The sequence below is a fragment of the Rhea pennata genome, chromosome 2 (genome assembly GCF_028389875.1).
Source record: "Rhea pennata isolate bPtePen1 chromosome 2, bPtePen1.pri, whole genome shotgun sequence".
NCBI classification, from domain to species: Eukaryota; Metazoa; Chordata; class Aves; order Rheiformes; family Rheidae; genus Rhea; species Rhea pennata.
This window is the reverse complement of record NC_084664.1, coordinates 107,930,341-107,953,455: the sequence shown is the minus strand read 5'-3', so window position 1 is coordinate 107,953,455 and position 23,115 is coordinate 107,930,341. Positions and strand designations below refer to the sequence as shown.

Here is a 23,115-nt window from a genome sequence, read left to right as displayed (position 1 = left end):
GAGGGGGGATCTTATCAATGTGTATCTGAAGGGAGGGTGTCAAGGGGATGGGGACAAACTCTTTTCAGTTGTCCTGTGTCACAGGACAAGAGGCAATGGGCAGAAATTGAAGCACAGGAAGTTCTGCCTGACTGTGAGGGAGAATTTCTTCCTTGTCAGAGTGACGGAGCCCTGGACCAGGTTGCCCAGAGAGGTGGTGGAGTCTCCTTCTCTGGAGATATTCAAAGCCTGCCTGGATGCAACCCTGTCTAACGTGCTGTAGGTGACCCTGCTTGAGCAGAGGAGTTGGACTAGATGATCTCCAGAGGCTCCTTCCAATCTCAACCATTCTGTGATCTGCTTCCTAGTACGTCACATTGGTAGTTTGGTTTATTAAGATCTGCCAAATAGGTTCCACTCATATTCATTCCAATCTCACTGGCTGTACTCTAAGCTTAAAGACTAGCTTTCCAAAGGCCTTATTTTGACTGTTTTAAGCCAGAAGCATTGTTAGATTATAGTGTCACATTGGCACTGAATTCTGGCTAATCGAGGCTTAGATTTAGAGGGATACCTAGAAGCTAGCATTAAAGTACCTCTTTTAAGTGTTTCCTGACCCCTGTGCTTGCTCCTGCATCTACACTGTAGTTCACCTTCCTTCTCATCCACTACACTGTGACTTGGACTGGGAAATGGAGCCCCCAAAATTATCATTTTTTTATATATCCTAGATGTTTCCTAATTTCCTCAAACATTACAATGACTTGAGCCAAATATGCCACAGTGCTAGAAGAACAAAAAGCAAAACAGACAGGAATCTCAAAGTTGATACACCTGCCATACTCTTTGCAAGCTGTTAGTTGCCACATGGTAGAGGGAATCTTCCCCATTGCAACACCTTGACGTTGTATTAAGATTAATGAGCCCAGGAATCAATCTTAGAAAACTGGACAAGGTCTGGTTCATCATCCCTGGTAGCCAGAAAGGGAAAACAAGTAGAAGACAAGGTGGGTTACTCCATTTTCCTGCCTGTAAAGATAACAGATTACTAGTCCAGTAAAGTCTCACTCAGATCAACTCATAGGCTAAGCAGGACTAGATTTATGTAAGAGGCTTTTATGCATGGAAGTCCAACAGTTCAGGTGGTAAGATAAGTTACCTCTGCTGCAATACACGACTGCAAATTAGCAGTTTTAGTGTCTAAGCATTACTTCAAATTTTTTAAGACACTAAAATAGAAGGAGGAAAAAACATCTAATGATTAACTCCAATTTGACTGTAGCACTCATCTCAACAGCGTAAGACTTCACAATTAGATTTTTTTTAAATAATATTCAACAGAAACATGGCACTTTACATCTTCAGGGCACTGAACATACAGTGATTACTCCTCACAACATCCCTGTGAGGTAGGCATTGGATTGCAGTTACTATTGACATGTGGACAGTGGCATAAAAGTATGTAATCAATCTTGCACAATTAACAAATTTCAACCCATCTAAGCATGAACAGGCTCTCAATGACTTGACAGAAAGCACAGGAGTGGGGCAAAGCTGGTATTTGATCAGCTATATTCTTTTATCTTGGTCAGTTACAAGTCCTAGGGTCCAACCCTGTTGCTCCCCTGTATCACCCTGCAAAAAATCCTTGTTAAAAAAGATAAGCATGCACCGATTTATTAGAAAGTGAGATCTATAATAGAAATAGAAAAAAAAAACCCTTTAATTGAGCCTAAATTTGAAAAAAAAAAAAAAAAAAAAACAGGAAAGAAGTTTGGCTGCCCAGTCAAACAGAGCAGTTTCAGCTTTAGCCATTTATGTCTCTGCCATAGCATTTCAACCTTCAGCTCCAAATAATAGTATTTGCTTGTCCTAAGAACATCTACAGGAAAAAGTCTGGTAGGCTGATCACTGTCTCACAGAAACTACGCTTATAGCATGGTACAGGTATAGGTAAAGGTATAGGTAAATTGTTCTGAAGTCTGAGAGATCCTTGGGTAGGAGAGGGAACTTTTGGGTTTAGCTCTAACTTTGTTTTAAAAAAGCCCCTTTAGTATACCACTTAATCAAGTAAACCTCTCCTTTTGAGTATTTTTGTGGGTGTAGGACAACCATAAAATAGAAGTTTTGTAAACTTTAACGTAATAAAAAAATCTAGTTGAATATAAAATTGATTCATTTTATTTAATAACTTTCTATTGTAAATCAACTTTAGGGAAAAAAGTATAGCTGGCAATATGGCTATTGTGATTAACTCATCTTCCTATCCCTTTCAGTTGAGAGATTTCTGAAAAGTTAAGACACTTTCCAGGAAAGGTTCATATCCTCAACCTGTAAACTGTAAAAGCTCAGCTGAAGTCAATGTAGTAGTAACAATTTATACAGGCTGAGTAGCTAATCCATTGATTCCTTCATGTGCAGTATCTGTGATAATGGTCTGTCTCTGAGTTGAGAGATGACAATGGCTGAAGAGGCCTGGCTACACATACTCTGAAAAAACAAAATACATCATCTTCCCCAGTAGAGAAATCTTCATTCTTTTGTAATGGAAGATTCATTCTGACAGAATAATAATTGTGCATTAAGATGGGGCAAGAGTAGAAAGGTGGCTTGTAGAAGAAACATCTTCATTTTTGAGGAGGAAAATGGGGAAGAAGTGTTGACACTATTAACCACTGGACAAATGAACTTCTAATCTGAGATTCATTTTTGCTTTTATAAATGAAAATTTTGCTGCAATTACCCTCCCCTAGGGAACCTTAGCCTTGGTGAACGTGCAGAAATTTTTAATCCACAGAGCAATTGTAGTCTCCAGACAAAAAGATGAAAGCTCAGAAGTGCACTTCGTATCTCCTGCCTCAAAGGCTTAAAGTGCTAAGTTTGATATATCCAATAATTAAGCATCTTTCCTAGTCCTTTATTTTTTTAAATGAAACTTTATCTTTGGTTTCCTGTATCTTCTCTGTGATTTTATCCTTTGTCTCTTCCATCTTCTCTGTGATTTTATCCTTTGTTTCCTCCATCTTCTCTGTGATTTTATCCTTTGTTTCCTCCATTCTGTCTTGCAGATACTCCTTTACTGGTGGTGGTGTGGACATATAGCCATTCTTACGTAGATATTTGACAGTGAGGGATGTTCCTCCTAAAGTTACAGTATATCTGGCAGGAGTTGCAATCTTAAAGAAACCAAAGAACACATTATATGCAAAAAAACCCAGGAAAATATTATCTAGCAAAAGGTATTTTTAATATTAAAAACTTATTTTGGCCAGTATCAGTGTCACATACTAAGAATTCCATTTATAAGAAAATAAGCTAATTTACAGTACATTCTCCAGAAACACATACCTTTTATTTAAAGTATCCATCTGAAAAAAAGAAGCAGGCATTACGCTTTCTTTTAAAAAAACCCTTATGGAAAGAGAATTAGGTGTCTGAGAATGCAATTCAGAACAGGCAGCCTGCAAATGTTAAACTATCTAAGCAAACAGGAAATACTGACAACAGAATATGCTTTAAACTCCAAACTTCACAAGAGTATAGGCATTTAACTTTGGGTCTGAAAATAGGAACTGCGTATAGAAAACTAAAGCTAGAAGAGACCTTGACAGATCAGCTAATCTGAACCTAGTGAACCAAGTTTGTTATTCCAGATAGATTAGACTAACCAATTCTTTCAGAACTTCAAAGATAAAGCCTGCCAAATCTTTCCTTTGCAGCCTACTCTACTACTTCTCCATCTTGAAAGTTTCTTTCAGTACTGCCAGATCTCCCAGCTATAATAAAATCTTTGCATTTAACCAAATGTATATATTGGTTTCATTTAGGCATGGGAATAATTAGCAAAAATCAGTGCTTTCACATTTTGTTTGCGAAAATAACTCCTATATGTAACAGATAAGAACATCATATTTCAGAAACCAATCAGATAAGACGTAAATTGCAAGTGAAGACAGGAGTCCATTTTGTTGAATAACATCTGACACGTTCAAAGTTTCCCATGCACGGACCGTGCACATGTAAAGCCAAAATGATACCCAAACCTGACTGCAAATAATTGAACCAAGTGGACAGTGAAAGTCCTCAACAACAATTGAAAACTAAGGCAGAAAGACAAAGTAAAGAATCCTTAAGTAAAAAAAAAAAAAATACTTGTACTTTTATCTGAAAATCGCAAAGTATTTAAAATTTACCTCTTTACCCCTGTTAATATGTAAGGGATATAGAGGAAAAACTTAATTGTAATTGAATCTCTGAGAGCAGACAACCATTTGGCAGCAAATGAAACAGTTATTTTAAAAATACAGATGGGCTCCCTAAAGCTACACAGAGGCTGTATCAACTTGCATGTGACTATTTTTACTACAAGAATGAATGCTGAAATATAAGTTTATAACTATGAAAAGGAGAAAACAGCATTAATTCTTTCTGATCTAAACAAATAAACCCTGTTTAGTTCATCAGGCAAGATTTAGAACTTATTTTCAAGCTATTATTATACTTACTTTATACAATGCATATGCAGTTAGTGCATTTCCACTTTGGGAATTTTTCAGGATATTTACTATGCTGTCTGGTAAGCCAATCAATTCTAGGAATGGAACAACATTCACTCCTCTATCAAAGAAAAAAATGAAAATGAATAGAGAGGTATTTGAAACTTGAACAGTGAATTACAGTACCATTTACATTCTTATATTCAGTCATATAAACTTTCTAATTTGATAGCAAAATGTCTTTTCCCTCTAAACAATATACTTACAAGCTTTATATTCTTGGTCATATAAGCAAATCAATCCTTTTTTCAGCATTGCCCCTAGAGACGAGCCGTTTACATTATCACTGTTGGGCTGAGCAACTACTAGCATGATTTGAGTCCTAGGTTCCTGTGTTTGGAGGTAAGTAGATACAGCAGTGGGAAGACAGCTACTTTAGTTCCAGTTATGCAGATTACACATGATGTGAACAGATCTGTTTTGCCTTTAAGAAAAAAAAAACACTTTTCTTTTTAAATTTTGGACTAATACGCAGCATGCCTAGAAGTCTAGAACCTGGAGTCTTTCATACCCCTTTAAATACATCAGAAAAATGGAATCTGGCAAGGGAAAGGAAGGGACTCCTATATTCACAGGACTTCAGGGCTCTTTTACACATCTGTTCTACTTGGTCAATATAAGGAGGCAATATAGGCCAAGGGGTCTCCTATCACAGTTTCTTTCTATTTGAAAATCAGGGAAACCAATAGGAACCCTGGAAAAAAAATGGTATTCCTTCACTTTATGGATTCTGTATTATTATCCAATATTTCTATCAAATATTTTAAGCATTTAGTCCTCTGTGCATGTGATCACTATTATCAGAAACAACAATGGGCATGAGTTATTAATAACTACTAGAATTTACAAGCTAGATATCTATCCTAAGAGCATAAAATAAAATAAAATCTAATAAAATTGAAAGACAGCATTATTCAGTGGTATTAAATAAACAAGCATGGTTTAATCTTGTATCATGAGCAGTTATTCTGAAAGTTATTTTTCACTTCAAGAGGTGCTGCTCCTCTAGTGCAACAAATTGGAGCTTTGTTATAATTAGTTTCTAATTAAATATTTCAGTTGCTTTCATTTGTCAAATATATATTTTAGCAGCTAACAAAAGTATTTCAAGAATAAACTATACTCAATCTGAAAAGTCTGGATGCAAACATAAACTTGGATTCACCTAAAGCAAAATATTTTAATAGCTCGGGACCTTTATTCCTCTGATATGAGCTAAATTTAGAATGACATTTGGATCTATAGCTCCTAGAAAGGGCAATTATGCCAGCTGGTTAGAGTAACTAAAACAAACACTTGTGTGGTAAGGCATTCTGATGTCAAAGGCACATCCTTACCTCCGCAAACTGCCATTGTTGCATGCTTTCTATTATTAAATATACAACAAGAGCAATCCAGAGATGAACATTTACTTAGATTTTGCAAACCATTTGCAGATGGATAAAACTTCTTTCATCTGTACTAACAGCTCATAGCTGACGTAGTTTATTCTAATAAATGCCATTTTCCAAAACAGCATCTGGCACACACTGTAGCTGAAAGAAACTAAAATTAGAACTATGAAATATATATATTAATGAATATATATATACATTTTATAGTTCCCTCTGTATATACACACATACATACACATTTATTTTGCCAAATACTTAGTTTTCAATTCAAAAGTGTGGCCTATAGTAGTAACTTCTCCAGTGGCATAGCAAGAGAGGAAACAGAAATAGAAAAGGAAGAAAGCCCCTACATGGCTAGTGAAAAGCTCAGAATGAAGTGAAAGACTTGAAAGACCAGTGATAGGGACAGGCTGAGGTTAGAGGGCAGGAAGTGGTGATTATACCTTTCAAGTCCAAAAATGAAAAAGAACACCTGGATCTTTGTCTACACACCTCATCCAGCAATTCAAAATCACAAGTGCAAACCACTACCTTTACCTTGTGATAGGTTACTAATCAGTTCCATATTGTTTAAATCCATGTCTATTTTGAGGAGATTTGCATTCCTTCAAATGTTAACATAGTATTTGGTATACAGAAATAATCACATGTTAACAGTAGTTATTTGACACTGTCAAGAATCCTATAATATTTTGAATATCAATCTTGGGCTTTAGTTAAAAATGTAGCCTCCTTTCCCTATTACAAATAGAGGTGGTTTCTGACATGTAATAATAATTTATATTGCAGAAATTCTTTCTTTTCACCTGTGAAAGTCACCTCAATTTAACAGCAGTATTGGGCATTGCAACAAAATATCAACTTACTTCATGGCTGCATAGTAAAAGGATCCAAACCATACAGTGGAAGTCAAAAGATGCACTGGAATCATGACTTTTCCATACTGTTTAAAAGTTTTCTTGAATCTCTGGAAAAGACTAATTGATTTGTCTTGTAATGGATCAGGGTCTGAAGAATCTGATTCTACAGGGCTCTGCTTGGGCATAACATTGGCTGAAGTCAAAGCATTTCTCTCTTCTGGTACTTTGTGAGGAGCGTTTGCTGGCTGGGATGAAAATGCACTTTTCTTTGAAGCAAACAGCGCTGCACCTGCATGATGACATCGTTTAGGAGGGCCCAGTGCCAAAATCACTTTGCATCCAACATTAGATGAGACTGATTGTTCTTTTAAGCACTGAAAGATATTAGTGGGAGAAAAAAACAAACATGTCCCATTTGCTAGCTGAGATGTGGTTTGTAATATGCTCCTTTGCATTTTGATGAAATGTGGCTGAGGTTCCTATAGAAAGGAAATAAGAGGGACAGAGTGAACAAATTCCATTTCAATAATCTTATTTGTAATTGCTCCAATACTACTTGAAAATATCCTCAAATTTTAAATTGCTTTCTGTTCCAGGACAAGTAGTGCTAATTCTTCTAACTTCTAAAAAAGGTTTTCCTTATCTTGCTTTATAGAAGTTTGCAGTTTCTTATTTTCTAGGTTTAAGCAAATCATTTCAGATCTCACTTCTTCAGTATTAAAATGGCCCCTTCATTTAACACACACTGCCCTTCACAAATAAAATGCTCATTCTGCTCCTCTAAAACTATGTTTAGATGTTCACTGGTAATTATTGCTTTCATCTACTTAATCTGGTACAGCTGCTGAAAAGTTACCCTTGAAGCTTCACTTTTAGTAGCAACTGAGAGTTCGAGTGATACCTCCAGCCTAAATAAATGTAGTACTTCCTCACTAAATTGTTCTAATTACGGGATGTTCTTGAAGAGAAAATAGTACCTGTAACACAATTAAAACTAAATTTTGATGTCAATACATATTTTGATTTATTGTCCTTTTTAATATTCTGAATCGAAAAAAAATCACACACTAAAATAATAGTCTTAACAGTAACAACCTAACAACAGCCTGATAGTATATATCTGTAAAGAAAGAGGACGGTGCTGTTGCATATCAAGTATTAACAAGAACAAATTTACACTATAATCTCAGAAATATTACAATGAAAAGAGTATTTTAAAACTGTAGACAGCCCTGTTATCCTTCTGATTTTGAATACCTAACAGTTATTTATGGAAGCTCAAAAGAACCATATTCCCCACAAAACAGAGGGAGGAATTTTCATTGGCATGTATAGACATCGAGAAGTTGTTCTCTTCCACAGATTGGCAAACTACGAACTAATGAATGCAATACTAACTCTTTCTCCTTTAATTTATACAACAATTACAAGTTACAGAACTACTACATTTTCTTCCTTCTAAGAAAAGCAGCACTGGCTGCTTTGTCTAACAAGTGCCAGCTAAGTTAGTTACCTTAAAACTTTCAAATCTTTTTGATGTTTTTAGATCTTTTATTACCATAACAATTCTTAATCTAAACTAGAAATCATTCAAGTTTAATTCAAACCCCACTGTCATCTGCATGTTTGTCTTCCCCTTCACCAATAGCCTTGGCTAAATGTCAAGTGGGTGTTTTGATACTGAATTCATCTAGACTGTTGAGAAAGATAAATACTTCACATATAAACAATTTTCAAAAAATAAAAAGACCCATACTTACCTCTTATTCCTTTACAGATATACAAAAAAAAATACAAGTTTTTGATCTTTGAAAACTTTTTCTTCTTCTGCTAATTCCCCACCTTTCAAAAATATTTCTTGAACATATTGAAGACTCTGTCAAAGTAGGAAAAAAGGCACATTTAGAGAAACAGAAGCAGACAGAACAGTAAACTAGTACTGAGAAGACTTTCGGATGGCCTGAAACCTTGCTTCCTGAAAAGGGTATCAGAGTAATTTCTGCTTTGGACTCTAGTAGGCTAACGGCAGAGTTTTTCTGGGTTGCTCTAAGTTCCTTAATTGTGAACTACTGCCTCTTTCCAAGTGATAAAAGCTGTATAATCCAAAAGCATTCTTGTTGGATCATTTCCATCTATTAGTTTTCCAGATATATTTGCTACAATCATTATGCTGTAATTGAAAAGCTTGATGTGGAGAAAAGACTGGAGGAATGGTTCTGAACTCCCTGGAAATCTCTTCTATTCTGTATGTGAAATACAGGCACCCACCTTTGTTGAATTCACATCAACAGAGGAGGTATTGCCTCATGTGGAGGAAATGCGAACTCTTGTCTCACGTAAGGAAGCTGTTACTGACTCCTAATGAATTATAAACTCAGGGGAAGCCAAGGAGTACTGCTGCTTATAGAGCAGTAAATCAATTAGAGGTACTGCCACTCAGCAAGTCAGTCTGTGTCAAGGTACCTGTAAGAATTCACTAGAAGTAAAAACTGCCTGTTGTACTTCTGATTTTATGAGAAGCAGAGGTTTTTGTCGTGTTCCTAGATTTAAATGCAATTGTTTTTCAAAACAAAAAAAAAATATGAAAATGCTAATATTCAAGTAAAAGCGTTAAGATCATACAATCACAGAATCACAGAATCAGTAAGGTTGGAAGGGACCTCTGGAGATCATCTAGTCCAACCCCCCCCTGTTCAAGCAGGGTCACCTAGAGCATGTTAGACAGGGTTGCATCCAGGCAGGCCTTGAATATCTCCAGAGAAGGAGACCCCACAAGCTGTCTGGGCAACCTGGTCCAGTGCTCTGTCACTCTCACAGGGAAGAAATTCCCCCTCATGTTCAGGCAAAAATTCCTGTGGTTCAGTTTCTGCCCATTGCACTGTCTTGCACCAACCACCTTACTGATTTATGGAAATAACAATAAACTAGCAAAAAGGAACCATTACCACTTATAGTACATTGCTGGGGAATAACACTGTCCACAGAGGGTAATTTTCCCCTCCCATCTAGCAGCACAGCGCATTCTCAGCATTTGTCCCAAATCGGCATTCACAATATCCAGCCAGCAACCTCAGCAAGGATAACTATCAGTGGGAATTCAGGAACTCCTGAGTCAGACTTTCACTGCATCTCACAATTCACCTAGCTTTCAGTGGATAGTACCCTATCCAAAAATACCCGTTCCAAACAAGCTTTGTAAACTGTCAACATAGAGCATGGAAGAAATGATGCTGACCACTCCGATTCAAACAGTCTTAGAAGGAGGTAAGAATTGTCACTATCATCCTGTGTACAGAAATTGATGGCAAGATGCAAGAAGAAACTGAACTGCTATATCTAAGTTTTCCCACTAATTACGTATCTCAGAGCACCACTTCTAGGTTTTGCTGTCAAGCATCTATTTGATGGCACAAAGGTAATATTGTATCAAGTATAAGGTTAATTGCTACCACTGCAGAACATTACAATATGAAATGGCTTCCAGAACGCCAAATTACATTTTAAGCCAATTCTCCTTAATAAGAGGTGGACATCACTATCTGTTCAACACTCACTAGTCAGTAGCTAATATACTGGTAAAGGAATTCTGTGAGCAAAGACCACTGTGCACTGTATCATGAAACTTAACAATAGTCAAAATGTCACTGATGGCTTTGAAGTAGGGGCATTAGCAGGTTCACTGCTAAGACTTACCATGCCATTTTTTTGTTCCTTTCTCACTAGGTAGACTCAAAACTCATTAACTAAAGCATTTCTTCCATGATGCAAGGCCTGGCTAGTCAAAGGGAAGCTTCTAACTGTCACAGGTAAATCCTGAAAAGATCCTGAACCCTAGAGGCATAGATGGTAGTATGATTCTAGTTATTATTATGAGAATCAGCTTACCTTTTGTTTCTCTGCTTTAGAAAGCTTTTTGCTAGATACTTGATATATAAAAAGGTTAAAATGAGTCAAAAATGATAGTGCTGGCATTTGGAAGAATGAACAAAACCAAGTTTTTCATAGCAAGGCTGTAAATTTCCAGAAGATCCTTATACATTTTATAGGTACTTGCTTTACTTTGCAAATCGTAATGAACAAAGGAGAGATTTTTGAAATGTCAGCAAGTTGGAGAGGATGCTACTATTGAATATCACTATGCACCTAGAGGAAGAAAGTGTTATGTCTATAATGATGACAACAGAGATTAAATAGATGGCAGAGATGACAGAGATGACAGCAAATGAATAAAATAACAGATTAAAGTAACAAATTAATGTAGCACATACTTTGTAAATTGATTTATTAGAAATGAACATTGTTAAGAGGAGATGGGTGCAGATGGTCAATTGTAATTTTTTAAAATTAATTGGCTCAACATTGCAAGAAAATCTTAAACAGAACAAACTACACAAATGTGTACTGTGCACAAATGTAATACACTAATGTGGCTGTAGCTCACAACAAACATGAAACTGTAGTTGTTTCACCCTTCCAAAACATAAGAATAAAGCAGCAATCTGTCCTTTAAGTTGGGATTAGTGAAAGGAGTTCCCAGTGTCATGTGCTTTCCACATGCAGCAAGAGAAACTGTGTCAGTCTATGGATTTGTTACATAAAATTATTTTCTAAATACAATACTTTCCCCAGCAAATTACTGGAGCTATACAAGTTTTATGATTATCTATGCAACTTCTAGTTGTTAAAAACATCTCAAATTCTAAGAAAGTCAGGACAGTAACCTGAATGTTATCTGCAAGTGAACAGAGTCACTTTAAAAACTTATTTCTCAAAATAAATGTTTTAGTGTATTTCAAAATTATTCTGCTCTTGCACGATGGTGCAGACGCAGCTAAAGGAAGGAAACTAGAAACTTTAAACAGTGTGGTGGAAAAGCTGGTGGTCTGTGACACAGGAATATTTCTTTTGAGGGGAAAATCCATTTCAAGTGTCTTCAATTTCTGTACTAGGTCTGTCTTCATGACACAAGAAAAAAAATACCAACACGGAGAGGTCTAAGAACAGATATAGCTGTTCTCTGCTCACGTGGTCAGTAACTCAATAGATGTACTAGGACAAAATATGAAACAATACGTAACACTTCTGGGGTAAGGTTTCGTCTTCAGTGCTGTCATATTCTGGCTGACTATTTGGTAGTATCTCCAGCTGTCTGTAAATTGAGCTGAAGAGATCTTTGCTGTTCAGGGCATGCTCCTTGTTGGGATTCTTGAATATCCATTTAATTTCTGAAGGCACGTCTGTCTCAGGACAAGTTATTAACAAGCCCTCTGACATAAAGGAAGTGCTCTAGTGGGTTCTTGAACAAAAGTAGAATTCAGCTTCTGGTTACAGTGCCAGAAGTTTTGTTTATGAAACTTTTGTATTTCTGTTTTAATTTAGATCAGCTTTGGCATAAAACTGATGAACTCCAGGAGTATCCAATCTCTTGCTCTGCTAGATTTTTACATTCCAGTGACTACCAGGAAGTAGAAATTAAACTTGCTTTTCCTCCTGAGGACAACAGAATGTCTGCATGCCACAGAACGGGTCTGTATGATTATCACAGAACTGATGGTTTTGAATATGTGCTAACAATTCAAGCAAAAGAAAAAAAACCCCAAAACAAAAAACCCCCCAACCAACACGCCCCCCCCCCAAAAAAAAACCAAAACCAAACCCCAAAAAACCCACAAGATCATTGGAAAACACACAGATAACAAGGCAGGCCAATATAGGTGGAAAACAGTGCAGCCTGGGACAGTCTATCTGCTGTAGGAAAGAGAAATCATGCCAGAAATAGATGAAGCTTTCGCAAGGTAATTTAAAAACAATTATCCTGTTACAATTAACAAATTTTGAGCTACCAAAGAGAACAACAACAAAAATAAAAGAGAATGGATATAGATTTAAGTTGGTAAAAACTTCAATATAAGTTCTCTTTTGAAAAAGAGGTCAGCAACCATTTAAGGGAATTGAGGATATATTCTATGCAAACTATACTGGTTTATTTACTCATCTTAGTTCTATTAGAATCACTCTGGACACTATGTAAATATGGATGGTTTTAAAACAGTTTCATTTGTTCTGTTAGTATTTAAAAAGAAAACATTAATTATACCACAGGAGAGTTCCCACTCAAAGTCCATGAGTCTTTTCCACTCCCAAGGCACCATTCTATGAAATCAGAAAATTAATTTACATTCTTGTCATTTTTAGTGTAAAACCAAGCAAGCTTTGAGGCTTAGGTGTGGCATATACAATACAGTTTTGAAAGGACACAAACCAAGTTTTCAGAAATCCATTTAAGCTTACCTTTGCATGAAAATGATATAAAAAATGCAGAAATCTCATATAAGCTATTCAGTAAAGCTTAAAAAACTGGACTATGTTACAATGTTTTACTAAGTATAATTTTTAAAAACCTTAAAACTTGTTTTCGTACTTAAGTTTGTTCCTTTCAAGAACTTACTGACAGTATATTCTTAAAAAAACCTTGCCAAATATTAAGACAATAAAACAAAACAAGACAGACATATTTGAACATACGTGGGCTGCAAAAAAGTTAGGTACACATTTTAAATACAACTAACCATAAATCTCCTAGAAACTGAAATGGTTCAGCATGGCATGCTGTCACTTTCTATCGATGTGAAAAGGTAGTGTATTTGCAGTTTTTAATATCTGTATCAGTACCTCAACAGTGTCTGAATGAGCTTGCACAATTCACATTTTGACCCTAATTACGTTTCCAGCGTCCCTGGAACAATCTGTTATGTATTCTAAACCATGAAACTGGTTGTAATTTGAAGTTTTGTGACCACTTTGTTAACCATCCAGGGCAGTTCCAATAACCATCACCCTACATTTTAGGCTAAAGATCGTAATGCAAAATAAATATGGTAAATTTATTAAAATCTTTGTCAGAATCATATTCTAGAAACTCCATGCAAGGATAAACTCTTGTAGTCAAATTGTCCTAGAACATTAGCCCCATTCCACTTCCATCATGTCTTATCTCTACAATCGCTTCAGTTAGTAAATGCTATGCTATTACTTTTTAATTTCTTGTATTACTACAGTACAGTACTGATTCAAGAGCAGAAGAGACAACCACCTTTTTAGCCTTATTTTATCTAAGCTACTCTTGTTCTTATTAAGACTTGGTCATACATTTCTGGTAGAATAAATATACTGAGATCACAAAAGTAGAATAAACGCTGGTCTCTACATACACAAAAATCTTTACTACTACGATCTTATTATACTTTAACATTAGAAATATAAAGCAGAACAAAAAGGCAGCTTTAAATAGAAGAAGAGTTCTTGTAGAGTTTTAAAAGTTCTGAATGTTCAGATTCAGAAGGTAAATAAAACAGGATAATCTTATACTATGTCTACATACTATGTCTACATGTTAAGTCTGGAATACTAAGTAGGAGGCTTAACAGCTAACCTTCTTCCAATCAAATATGATAGCAGTATCCTCCTTTTCCTTTATTTTGAAAGGCATTACATTTCAAACTTCCATCTATTGAGCATGATGTAAAAGTATGAATGTTATCTAATTTTTCAAAAAGAAAACATCACAGTTGTTTACAATGCTTTTTGCTCTCCAGAAATATATTTTTAATGACTGATGCTATTCTATCTCATTAACTCCATATTCTGACTTTGCAGTATTGAAGATCTATGCTGGGTTCTTTCATTCAGAAGTTTCATTCTGCCCTCTACTGATTTTTTACATAAATACACCTCATACACTAACAATACAAAGGTCTAATTAGCAGCTCTTTTCACCATACGCATTCCTCCCAACAAGTGTAAATCTGCTGAATGATCTTCTACATTGGTTGCAGCTCCATAAAAATAAAAGGCAGATGTTGAGGGCAGGGGAAAAAAATCATCCTGGAAAATCCAAGAATTGATCTTAACACAAGTAACCAGTTTTCTAAGCATATCAGTCTTTTAACAACTTAGAAAGGAATTACTTTGTTTAAAAATTAATAGGTGCTTTACACCAGCAGGGTTCAACCAGGGAGGGAATGGCGACAGGGCAACAGTACACATGCTATTTCCAATTACAAAAATTTGTACATATCATCTTTTTTCTCAGTAGGAAAAAACAAATATATGAAAAACACTGGTAAGGTGATAGACCTACAAACAAAACAACCCGCCTTTCAAAGTGCCATTCAACTGGGGAGTCTGTCCATTTGTCACTCTACACATAAGTGACTGTTAAGAAGCAAGCTGGAAAGTTATGCTTTTAGAGGTTAATCAAATCCTCCAAAAACTGGGCAAATGTCAGTACTAAAAAAGGTTAAAAAACACTTTGTTAGTTCAAAGAAGGGACTGTACTCGTCTGCTTATTTTGTGCTTCTATTTACTACTTTATAATAATAAACAAAATCTCCCATTCCTCCTTTCTACTTCCTTCTTTGGTTGCATGTTTTCCCAGGCAACCACTAGTATCTTCTTTCTTCCTTGTATCTTCCTTGTATCATTAAATAATTCCCCTCAAAAAAAATTTTTTTTTTTAAACCTCAGAGGGTTTTCAACTAGAGGGCCATTAACATGGTGGAGGGGGGAAAGGGCAGCAAAGTAGTGGGAAGTTTCTACTAAATAACCCTAAAGGGCAGCAAAAGGTAATTTACAGACGCAAGCCTAACGCCAGCAGTTTCCTATATATGACTTGAAATTTCCTTAGGAGGAAAAAAAAAATCAGAAAAGGTGACTAATAAAGACAGATCAATTTTCTATACTTCGCTGAAACATTTTTGAGAATCTCTCATGAACTCCCCTCTCTCAAATTTCTTTTTCTCAAGATCACTGGACACCTTCACTATTCTTCTCCATTTTTGTATTCAGTTACCTCCCCTTCACACCAAAAGACCTTTTCTCTTGATTATGATTTCAGTTTTACTTGTCTCCATGATAATTCATCCAAGTTTCAATTGGCAGATTCCTCACCCCTTTCAACTTTTGCCAAATCTCAAGAGTTCTGACTCTGCACTTCAACACACATTGGAAAACATTAGAAACATAATTATTTCTATGTTCAGGGTTCAGATATTTCTTTTCTCAAGCTCTGCCTCTTCCATACACATCTCTTTTCACCAACAAAGCCACTAGTAACAGTCAAAGGATTACAGACAAAACTGAACTCTAGCTTGCTCAAAAATCTCTGCAAACTCATTTTTGAATTCAGTTTGGATTCTAGTATGCAAGCTCATTTTTGGATTCATAATATTTCCAGTTAGTCAAGACTTCATTGACATACAAAATTTTGATTATAATATTTAAACAGCTCTTGCATTACTCCTGCAAGGAGTAATGAAAAATGCAGACACATTGAGGATATTGCAACTTTCTCTACAACAACTTGTGCTAACACTTTCAGCCTTTGACCGGACCATAAAATAACAGCATAGATATTCAAATACTCTCTCTTGACTAATTTTAGAAGGTATTAATTAGGTAAAGCCAAAAGGTAAGTTTCAAAAGAATTTGGAATACACTTAAATTTAGACCGTAATATCAACTTTGTGCAGCCTTCTACCTCATCTCGCACTGTGGCTTCCAAAACCATTTACTTTCTGGCCACGATAAATGCCATTTTGCTCCCTGCACATTGTCTTGTCTCATAGTTCTGTGTCCCTGCCTCAATAATTCAACTGCAATGGACAGTACTAATTGTAATGTAATTATTACATCATGTGTCTTGCATTTAAATTGTTCCAAATCACTTAAAGTAACAACTCCCTCCAAGTTAACAAGTCTTCCACCTTTCAAATTCACTAAAAGTGCTTCTAAGACTTTCAGAAAACGTGCTTACCAAAAACCCTGCAGCCTTACAAACTAGTAATATACATAAAACAGCTCCAAACTACAAAAAATATCAATTTCAATATGAACAGAATTCACAGTGGAAGCATTAGATTCAAGATTCTTTTATTCCCTCACTACATTTATTTTACATTTTCAAACATTGCAAAGCTGTCATTTATTCAGCAAAAAATGTTCAGCTTTCAGCAGAATACTGTTGGCAGAAAGCCACTAAATATTCAAAAGTCATTGCTGAATTCTCTGTTGTGAATTCAAACTTGCCCATATGGGGAAATATGTGTAGTATCAATCAGAAAATCTTGAAAAATTATGTGTGAAGAGGCTGATCAAAACATTTACAGAACACACACATGCTCCAAAACACACTCTTCATCTAATTGTTTTTTAAGTGCTATTTCCCACATTTCTACAAGTGAATGTGACTGTTCTTACAAAAACAGCGTTATTGTTACTAAGGTCCTGTCTATATGGAACAGTATTTTTGATTGCTGAGTGGATAAAAGATCTTGCCCAGCTTAGTACTTTCTACAGCATGTTTTGCCTTGTGAACATGATTGCTAATGTCCCACCCACGTAAAGAACAAAATTACATGCTCTAAAAGTGTCTAAAAGAGCATCGATACATAGAGCAGTGACTTTAGACCAGAAGGAATTCTGAAAAAAAAAATAATAATAGGACCTCAGGAAGGCTCCTGCTTAAGTCTTAAGTAACAAGCTAGAAGTTCTAGAAGAGGCTACCACCAACCCCCTGCATGGCTTCCTTTCTGCTTACAAAGGGGTGCTCAAAATAACTCAGACAATCCTTAAGTACCAGCAGGAATCTTCCAGTCAATGAGGCTCTCTGCTGCATTCTGCCTTGTCCCTTCCCACAAAGCACCGAATCTTTGAGCCACTATTGGGAGTCCTAAGGAAATCAGATTATAGTGGCAAAAACATTTACTGCCTTCAAGGTGAGAAAGGCAGATAGTAGTGCCATTCTTAAAACTAGGAATTAATTTCTCCAACCTAGAAGTCTACAAAAAGATTTTATGAACTAGGAGGATAAAAGTGAAGCTGCAATGCTAAGAAAAATTACATCATCATCATTAACCACAGAGAAAAATGTAACTTGGTATTTTGATTTTCTAACCATCTTAGTAGCATGGATTTTTTTTTAGAGAACCGGATATGAATAGTGAGAAAGCTGCCACAGTGAGTAGACTTGGTTCTACCAATATGCTTAAAGATTTGCTTCAAGGGGAAAAAAGACATGCTTGGCACAGGATGCTCTCAGTGATTCCACACCATTCAGAAACCCTGCCTGTTCAAATGTAGAAACAGTCAGTCTGTGAACTCCATACAAGCTTCAGAGGAGGTGGTCTCTGTCAGCCTGTAATATTTTATCAAAATTGCTAATGATTCTAAGACAACAGGAATTACCTTTTGCCCTCAAAACATTCTAACTGCAGAGTCAAGGAAAGAGTACATAATACAAAGTCATGAATATGGTCCTCAGGATTAACTCCCAGTGCCATCTACCCAAATCATCTAACTTCATAATGAGCTACTGTTTGTATGAGACATCTTAGGAAGTTATAGCAGACTTCTGACATGGTAGAGAAGCCTACAGAAGAATGTGAACCATGAGATACCTCCCTAAGTGCTAGATAGTTATTAAAATCACAATATGTGCATGATATGGAGCTCTGTGAATTCACAAACTTATGACTGACACAGCTTAAACTGATAAGCCCTATTCATGGCCTACATATTGCTACTACTATTGCTTAGGAAAGAATACATAGTCAGAAAAAGACCTTCCAGGCAGCACTTGCTGTATCTAAAATATCTTTTTAAAATCATTCCTAGTAGCTATGGAAAATAAGTTATTCTTGCCCTTGTATGCTCTGCTGCAATACTTACAGGCAAAAAAGAAACAAGAAGGATGTATAATCCCAAATATTGTCCTTCATTTTTTTTAAAGGGAAATAATTCTTGACAACAGAACTAAGGAAAATTAACTTCCTATAGATTTTTGTCACAAGGTTAAATTTGCTGGTGTCCAAAAAACCCATGAAATGAAAGGGAGGGAACCTCACTGCAGTTAGGACTTTCATAATATCTCTCTCACACATACTCTCACATTTGCTAAAGACTGAATTTAAGTTGTAGCTATTTTTCAGAAGCATTGCAATAGGATCTCTTTTTTCTACTTGACTACTTTCATATAATGTCCACAGATTCTGCGATTTCTACCCCTATGTCAAAATTATTTAATATTATCTCCTTGCCCATTCTTCCTTACTTTCCCTTGTAACTCAGGTGACCACCATAGGAAGTTAGGCTCAAAATTAAAATTACTATACATCTAATGTCATACCTACCTCTGCTGTCCAATACTTTCAAATGCCTTATTATTTACAGTCATGGGGCACCATAAACTATGCAGAGCTGTATACATACCGGCACTGCAGAATAAAAATAAACTATGCAGTATGATTTTCCTCATTCAAAAAGTTTTTAATGAGTTCTCTGTAAATACAGATTCTGTGACATAAATATTTTTGAAACAAAAGCCAAACAAATTTGCTCACATGATTCATTCAAGGAAAGTAATAGCAAACAAATTAATTTTCTAAGTCCTGTGTTATCTATTCTTGATTTTAAGACCAGATCAAAGCAATATAGATAATGTTAAAGACAAATCTCAAAATGTTTTATATATAGCAGCAAGATCTACTAGCATTACAGAAAAGAATGCAAGAACGGCAGGATACAGTCGCTGTTCACCAACCTCTTTAAAGATGTAGGTCTATCTTAAATGAAAGAAACAGCGACAAGTTCAAGTTAAAATGTTACTGTACTCAGAGAAAAGAATCATTTGACTGAGACACTGCATCCTTTGAAAGGACACCTCATTGTAAGAGTTGTGATCAACAAAAGCCAAGGCTTGTAATGATACAGAAAAATCCCTTCCTCAAAAAGAATTATCCTATGGCCTGGGATAGTGAAAAGAAAGAGATGTCAACTAATTTTACAATTAGTAAAACCAGTTTCTAAATCCATAAAACATTAGGAATAGCAGAGAGTTAACTGACTGACAAATCCTGAATCAAAGCACTACCTTAACGGTTAAAAATAAAAGTGCCTTCACATTCTGTAAGTCTCTTCCAAAAATGACTGATGGAAGAGTGGAACAGAATAGCTGTAATGGTATTTATGTTTACTCAAAACCCACAAAACTCATCTATCTAAAACCCTACTGTTGTCTCTCATAATTTGTTTACGAGGATTTAACTGTATAACCACTGTTCTCTTCCCTCCCCCCTACTCAATGCTGTAAGAGCAGACTACCCAAGTACTTTTAGAGAAGGAAGATTATCTGTTACAACTCTCTAGAACCACAATCACTGCTATGCAGCTTTAATTTTATTTGTTTACGTAATAGCTGTTCATGTGGTCAAGGTCAGTTTTGGACAAGATCAAATAGCAGATCCACGGGATTGAAATATACAGCCTAAGTTGCACTTTTATTTTTCGGTGCACAAGAACAGCCAAGACCTTTTAACCCCTTTGTTTAGGAGGAGCAGCATCATCTCTGGAAACATAACAAAAAAGTTTCCCTTTTTGTTGAATCATATTATGGTAGCTAGTTTGAAGCTGACTGGGGGAGAGTTGAGCAATGGGGTAGAAAAAAAGGACTGGAGTTGTTCAGAGAGAGAATGAGGAATACATCTCCTGGAAATGCAAAGTTCATGAGAACACAGACTGTTACTGTTTGCACTACAGAAAAGTCTAGAAACCAACTAGGCCAAAGTCCTATTGTATAAACCCAGTGCTTTAAAGGAGAGATGATTTCTGTTCTGAACTGCCTGCTTACTAAGCAAGACAGAAGAAAAAGGTGGGAGAACTGACACACCTAGACAAATCAATCTGGCCTGCTAACAGCCATTAAAACCCAGAATGTTGCTGATGGTTTGAAGCAATAAACTCTTGACTTAAGATAGCATGTTGGACTAATCACACATATACATGTGTTTTTTGCTTTATCAAACTCTCAAGCATTCTCACCATCCAGGAAGATTTTAATCATATTTTGTATCTAGGTCTCAGTGATTTTATTCCATTCTCAATACTGAATTTCATTGATGTGGTATTTGTATCAGCATCTACTTTTCAAAATACATTCAGCTTTAGCTATTTGGGTTTAGAGTGTATCAACACCAATTAGAACTCTATGTTGGATCTTCCTCCCAGCATGTAAAATTGACTGCAAAGAATATTATAAATCCAATCAGTAGTTTCACATTTTTTTTTTAAATCTACACTCTTTTTGCTTCTGCCATTGTGCTAGTTGAGTTCTTATCCTGAAGACCAACACTGAAATCAGAGCTCCATCTAGGAACATGACATATGCAAACTGAGGCCAGTTTCAGAGATTAAGGGGCATCAGGAACTCCATCTTGCAAAAACAGACCTGTTTCCATACATATGAACAAAGCTGCTGTCAGCTTATCGGCAGAAGAAACCAACTACAGCAGCAAAATTAAATGGATCCTTTTAGAAACAAAAATCACATCAAATCTTTTCCTGACAGCTACTACGGTCTGTGAAGTAGATTTGTAGGTAGTCATGGCTAGACAAGTGTTTTTAAACTTCTTATATGCCTTACATACTCTATTAGAGTCTGAATTTGCCTACTCAGCTTTTGCCAAGTGCAAGCCAGCTGATATCCACCCGCCTAAATCACTGAATGATTACTTTTCCCCCTCAATGAAAATACTTCTCAGAGTGCAGTGAGTACACTTTCTCAATCCTGCCATAGAGGCCAGTCATGTCCCTTTTACCTCAAACAGCCCAGAATAGAAAAGGAGACAAGCACCCGCTGTCAGCTACTTTGGAGGAGATGGGTAGTGGGGACATAGCCTCAGTGCACACATTTCCCACACAGAAGCAGCTGCAAGTCAAAGGCACAAGCAGCAATGTATATCCTAAATTAGGAACCACCTCCCTGTATCTCCCCAAACTAACATGTAATTTTGGAAAAATTTTAAAGTTTACACTTATGATAGCAGTAACATCTTGGGGTGTAGGTAAGTTGCACAACATTCTCAGTCAGAGTTTGCTTAACCATTAGGGTCAGTAAGAGATTCTGCAACACTTAGTGTGCTGCTTTCCAAGTTTATGTTTCTCTTTGGAGCCAGTTTGTAGAAAGCACTTCAGAAATTGACATGAGTGACACTGAACATGTAGGTTTTATGTTTTTGTTTATTAAGTTGCATTAATCCACATCCCATCTAAAAGTCAGAGATGACTTGTCTGATCAAACAGTCTTACACAGAAGCTTATGACTTTTAATAACATGATTGCCTGGATAACTCCCCTGGCTAATTACCAGCAGCAGATTCCTAATGCACACCCTAAAGCTGTACAAGTTGCCCGAAAGGATTTCATCTAGTTCAGCTGGCCACTGCCTCCTATGGATTCTGAGGCCTCCAAAGCTTGTCCAGCAAAACACAAGAGAAGAAAGAGCTGAAGGCTCAAGATGGTCAAGGAAATAAAAATCAACTAATGTGCAGATAAGAAGAACAAAAATTTAGAGATCTCTCGATTTTGAGACTCCCCTACTAGGGAAGGGAGCCCTTTGCTTGTACTAGCCACATGCCACAAGTGAACGACCAAGAAACACGCAAAACATTTATTATAGAAACTCTTTGTACAAATACCTTCAGTAGAGCCTAAAAAAATGAAGACATACACAGACATAGCTGTCTCAGGAGAGAAACATCCTAGGAAGTGCAAGCCTACTACGATCCTTTAACGGTACAACCGTCAAGAGACTCGCGGCCAGCGTTTTTCACGCAAGAGAAAGTGACCCGTGACTTTTCAGAAGGAAAAGCAGTGAGGAGGAAGACGCGGAGCCCCGACCAGGCATTCAGGGCCAGCCCCTCTGAGAGGGCCGTCCCTCCTGGACATCAGCGGCCGCAGGTCAGAGCTGGCCCAAAGCCGCGCCACGGCGAGGGCGAAAACGGGGTCGGGACCCCGTGCGCGGCGAGGGAGCCTGCCCGGCGGCGGCGGATCGTGCCGCCTCCACACCCCGCCGCCAGGCCACGGCCCCCCAAGGGCCGGCTGCCCCTGCGCAGCCCGGGGTGGGGGGTGGGGGGTAGCCCGCCGCGAGGCGCTGCCCTCCCCCCGCCGGCAAGGGCCGCGCAGAGGGGCTCCGGGAGGGGCCCGCCTCCCCCTCGGCACCCGCTTTTCGCCCGCTGCCGGGCGGCGGCCCCTCCCCCTCGGCCACAGCAAGCGGGTACCTTGTGGTCAAGCCACTGCTCCTCCTCACGGGCCCGGAGCCATGGAGACACACCGGGCGGCGGTTGACCCAACGGCCGCTGCTGCTGCCGCGCGCGCACTCGCTCCCTTCACCTCCCCCACACCCCCCTCGCGCGCGCGTCAGGGCAACGTGCAGCAGCGCCCGTCCCCACCATCACCTTGAGGCCCAGCGGGGCCCGGCTGCGCACGCGCGCC

The 23,115-nt window shown here is 37.4% G+C and overlaps 1 protein-coding gene across 1 annotated transcript; it reads right to left on the bottom strand.

The window, feature by feature from the left end:
- Window positions 1-1,291: 1,291 nt before the first annotated feature.
- On the bottom strand, window positions 1,292-23,094 carry FAM210A (family with sequence similarity 210 member A). Its single transcript, XM_062570079.1, has 5 exons — window positions 22,902-23,094; window positions 8,550-8,665; window positions 6,796-7,268; window positions 4,485-4,596; window positions 1,292-3,155 (listed from the first exon to the last, which is right to left on the bottom strand). The coding sequence occupies exons 3-5, from the start codon at window positions 7,242-7,244 to the stop codon at window positions 2,889-2,891; spliced, it is 828 nt and encodes a 275-aa protein (XP_062426063.1). The 5' UTR covers window positions 7,245-7,268; window positions 8,550-8,665; window positions 22,902-23,094; the 3' UTR covers window positions 1,292-2,888.
- Window positions 23,095-23,115: the final 21 nt, after the last annotated feature.

Bases quoted from the DNA above. Each gene is read 5' to 3' on its own strand.
- FAM210A (XM_062570079.1), bottom strand. From the start codon at position 7,244: ATGCAAAGGAGCATATTACAAACCACATCTCAGCTAGCAAATGGGACA. The intron at 4,597-6,795 runs GTAAGTTGATAT...TTTCTTTGATAG, and splicing joins TTTTACTATGCAGCCATGAA to AGGAGTGAATGTTGTTCCAT. The intron at 3,156-4,484 runs GTAAGTATAATA...GGTTTCTTTAAG, and splicing joins CTGCATATGCATTGTATAAA to ATTGCAACTCCTGCCAGATA.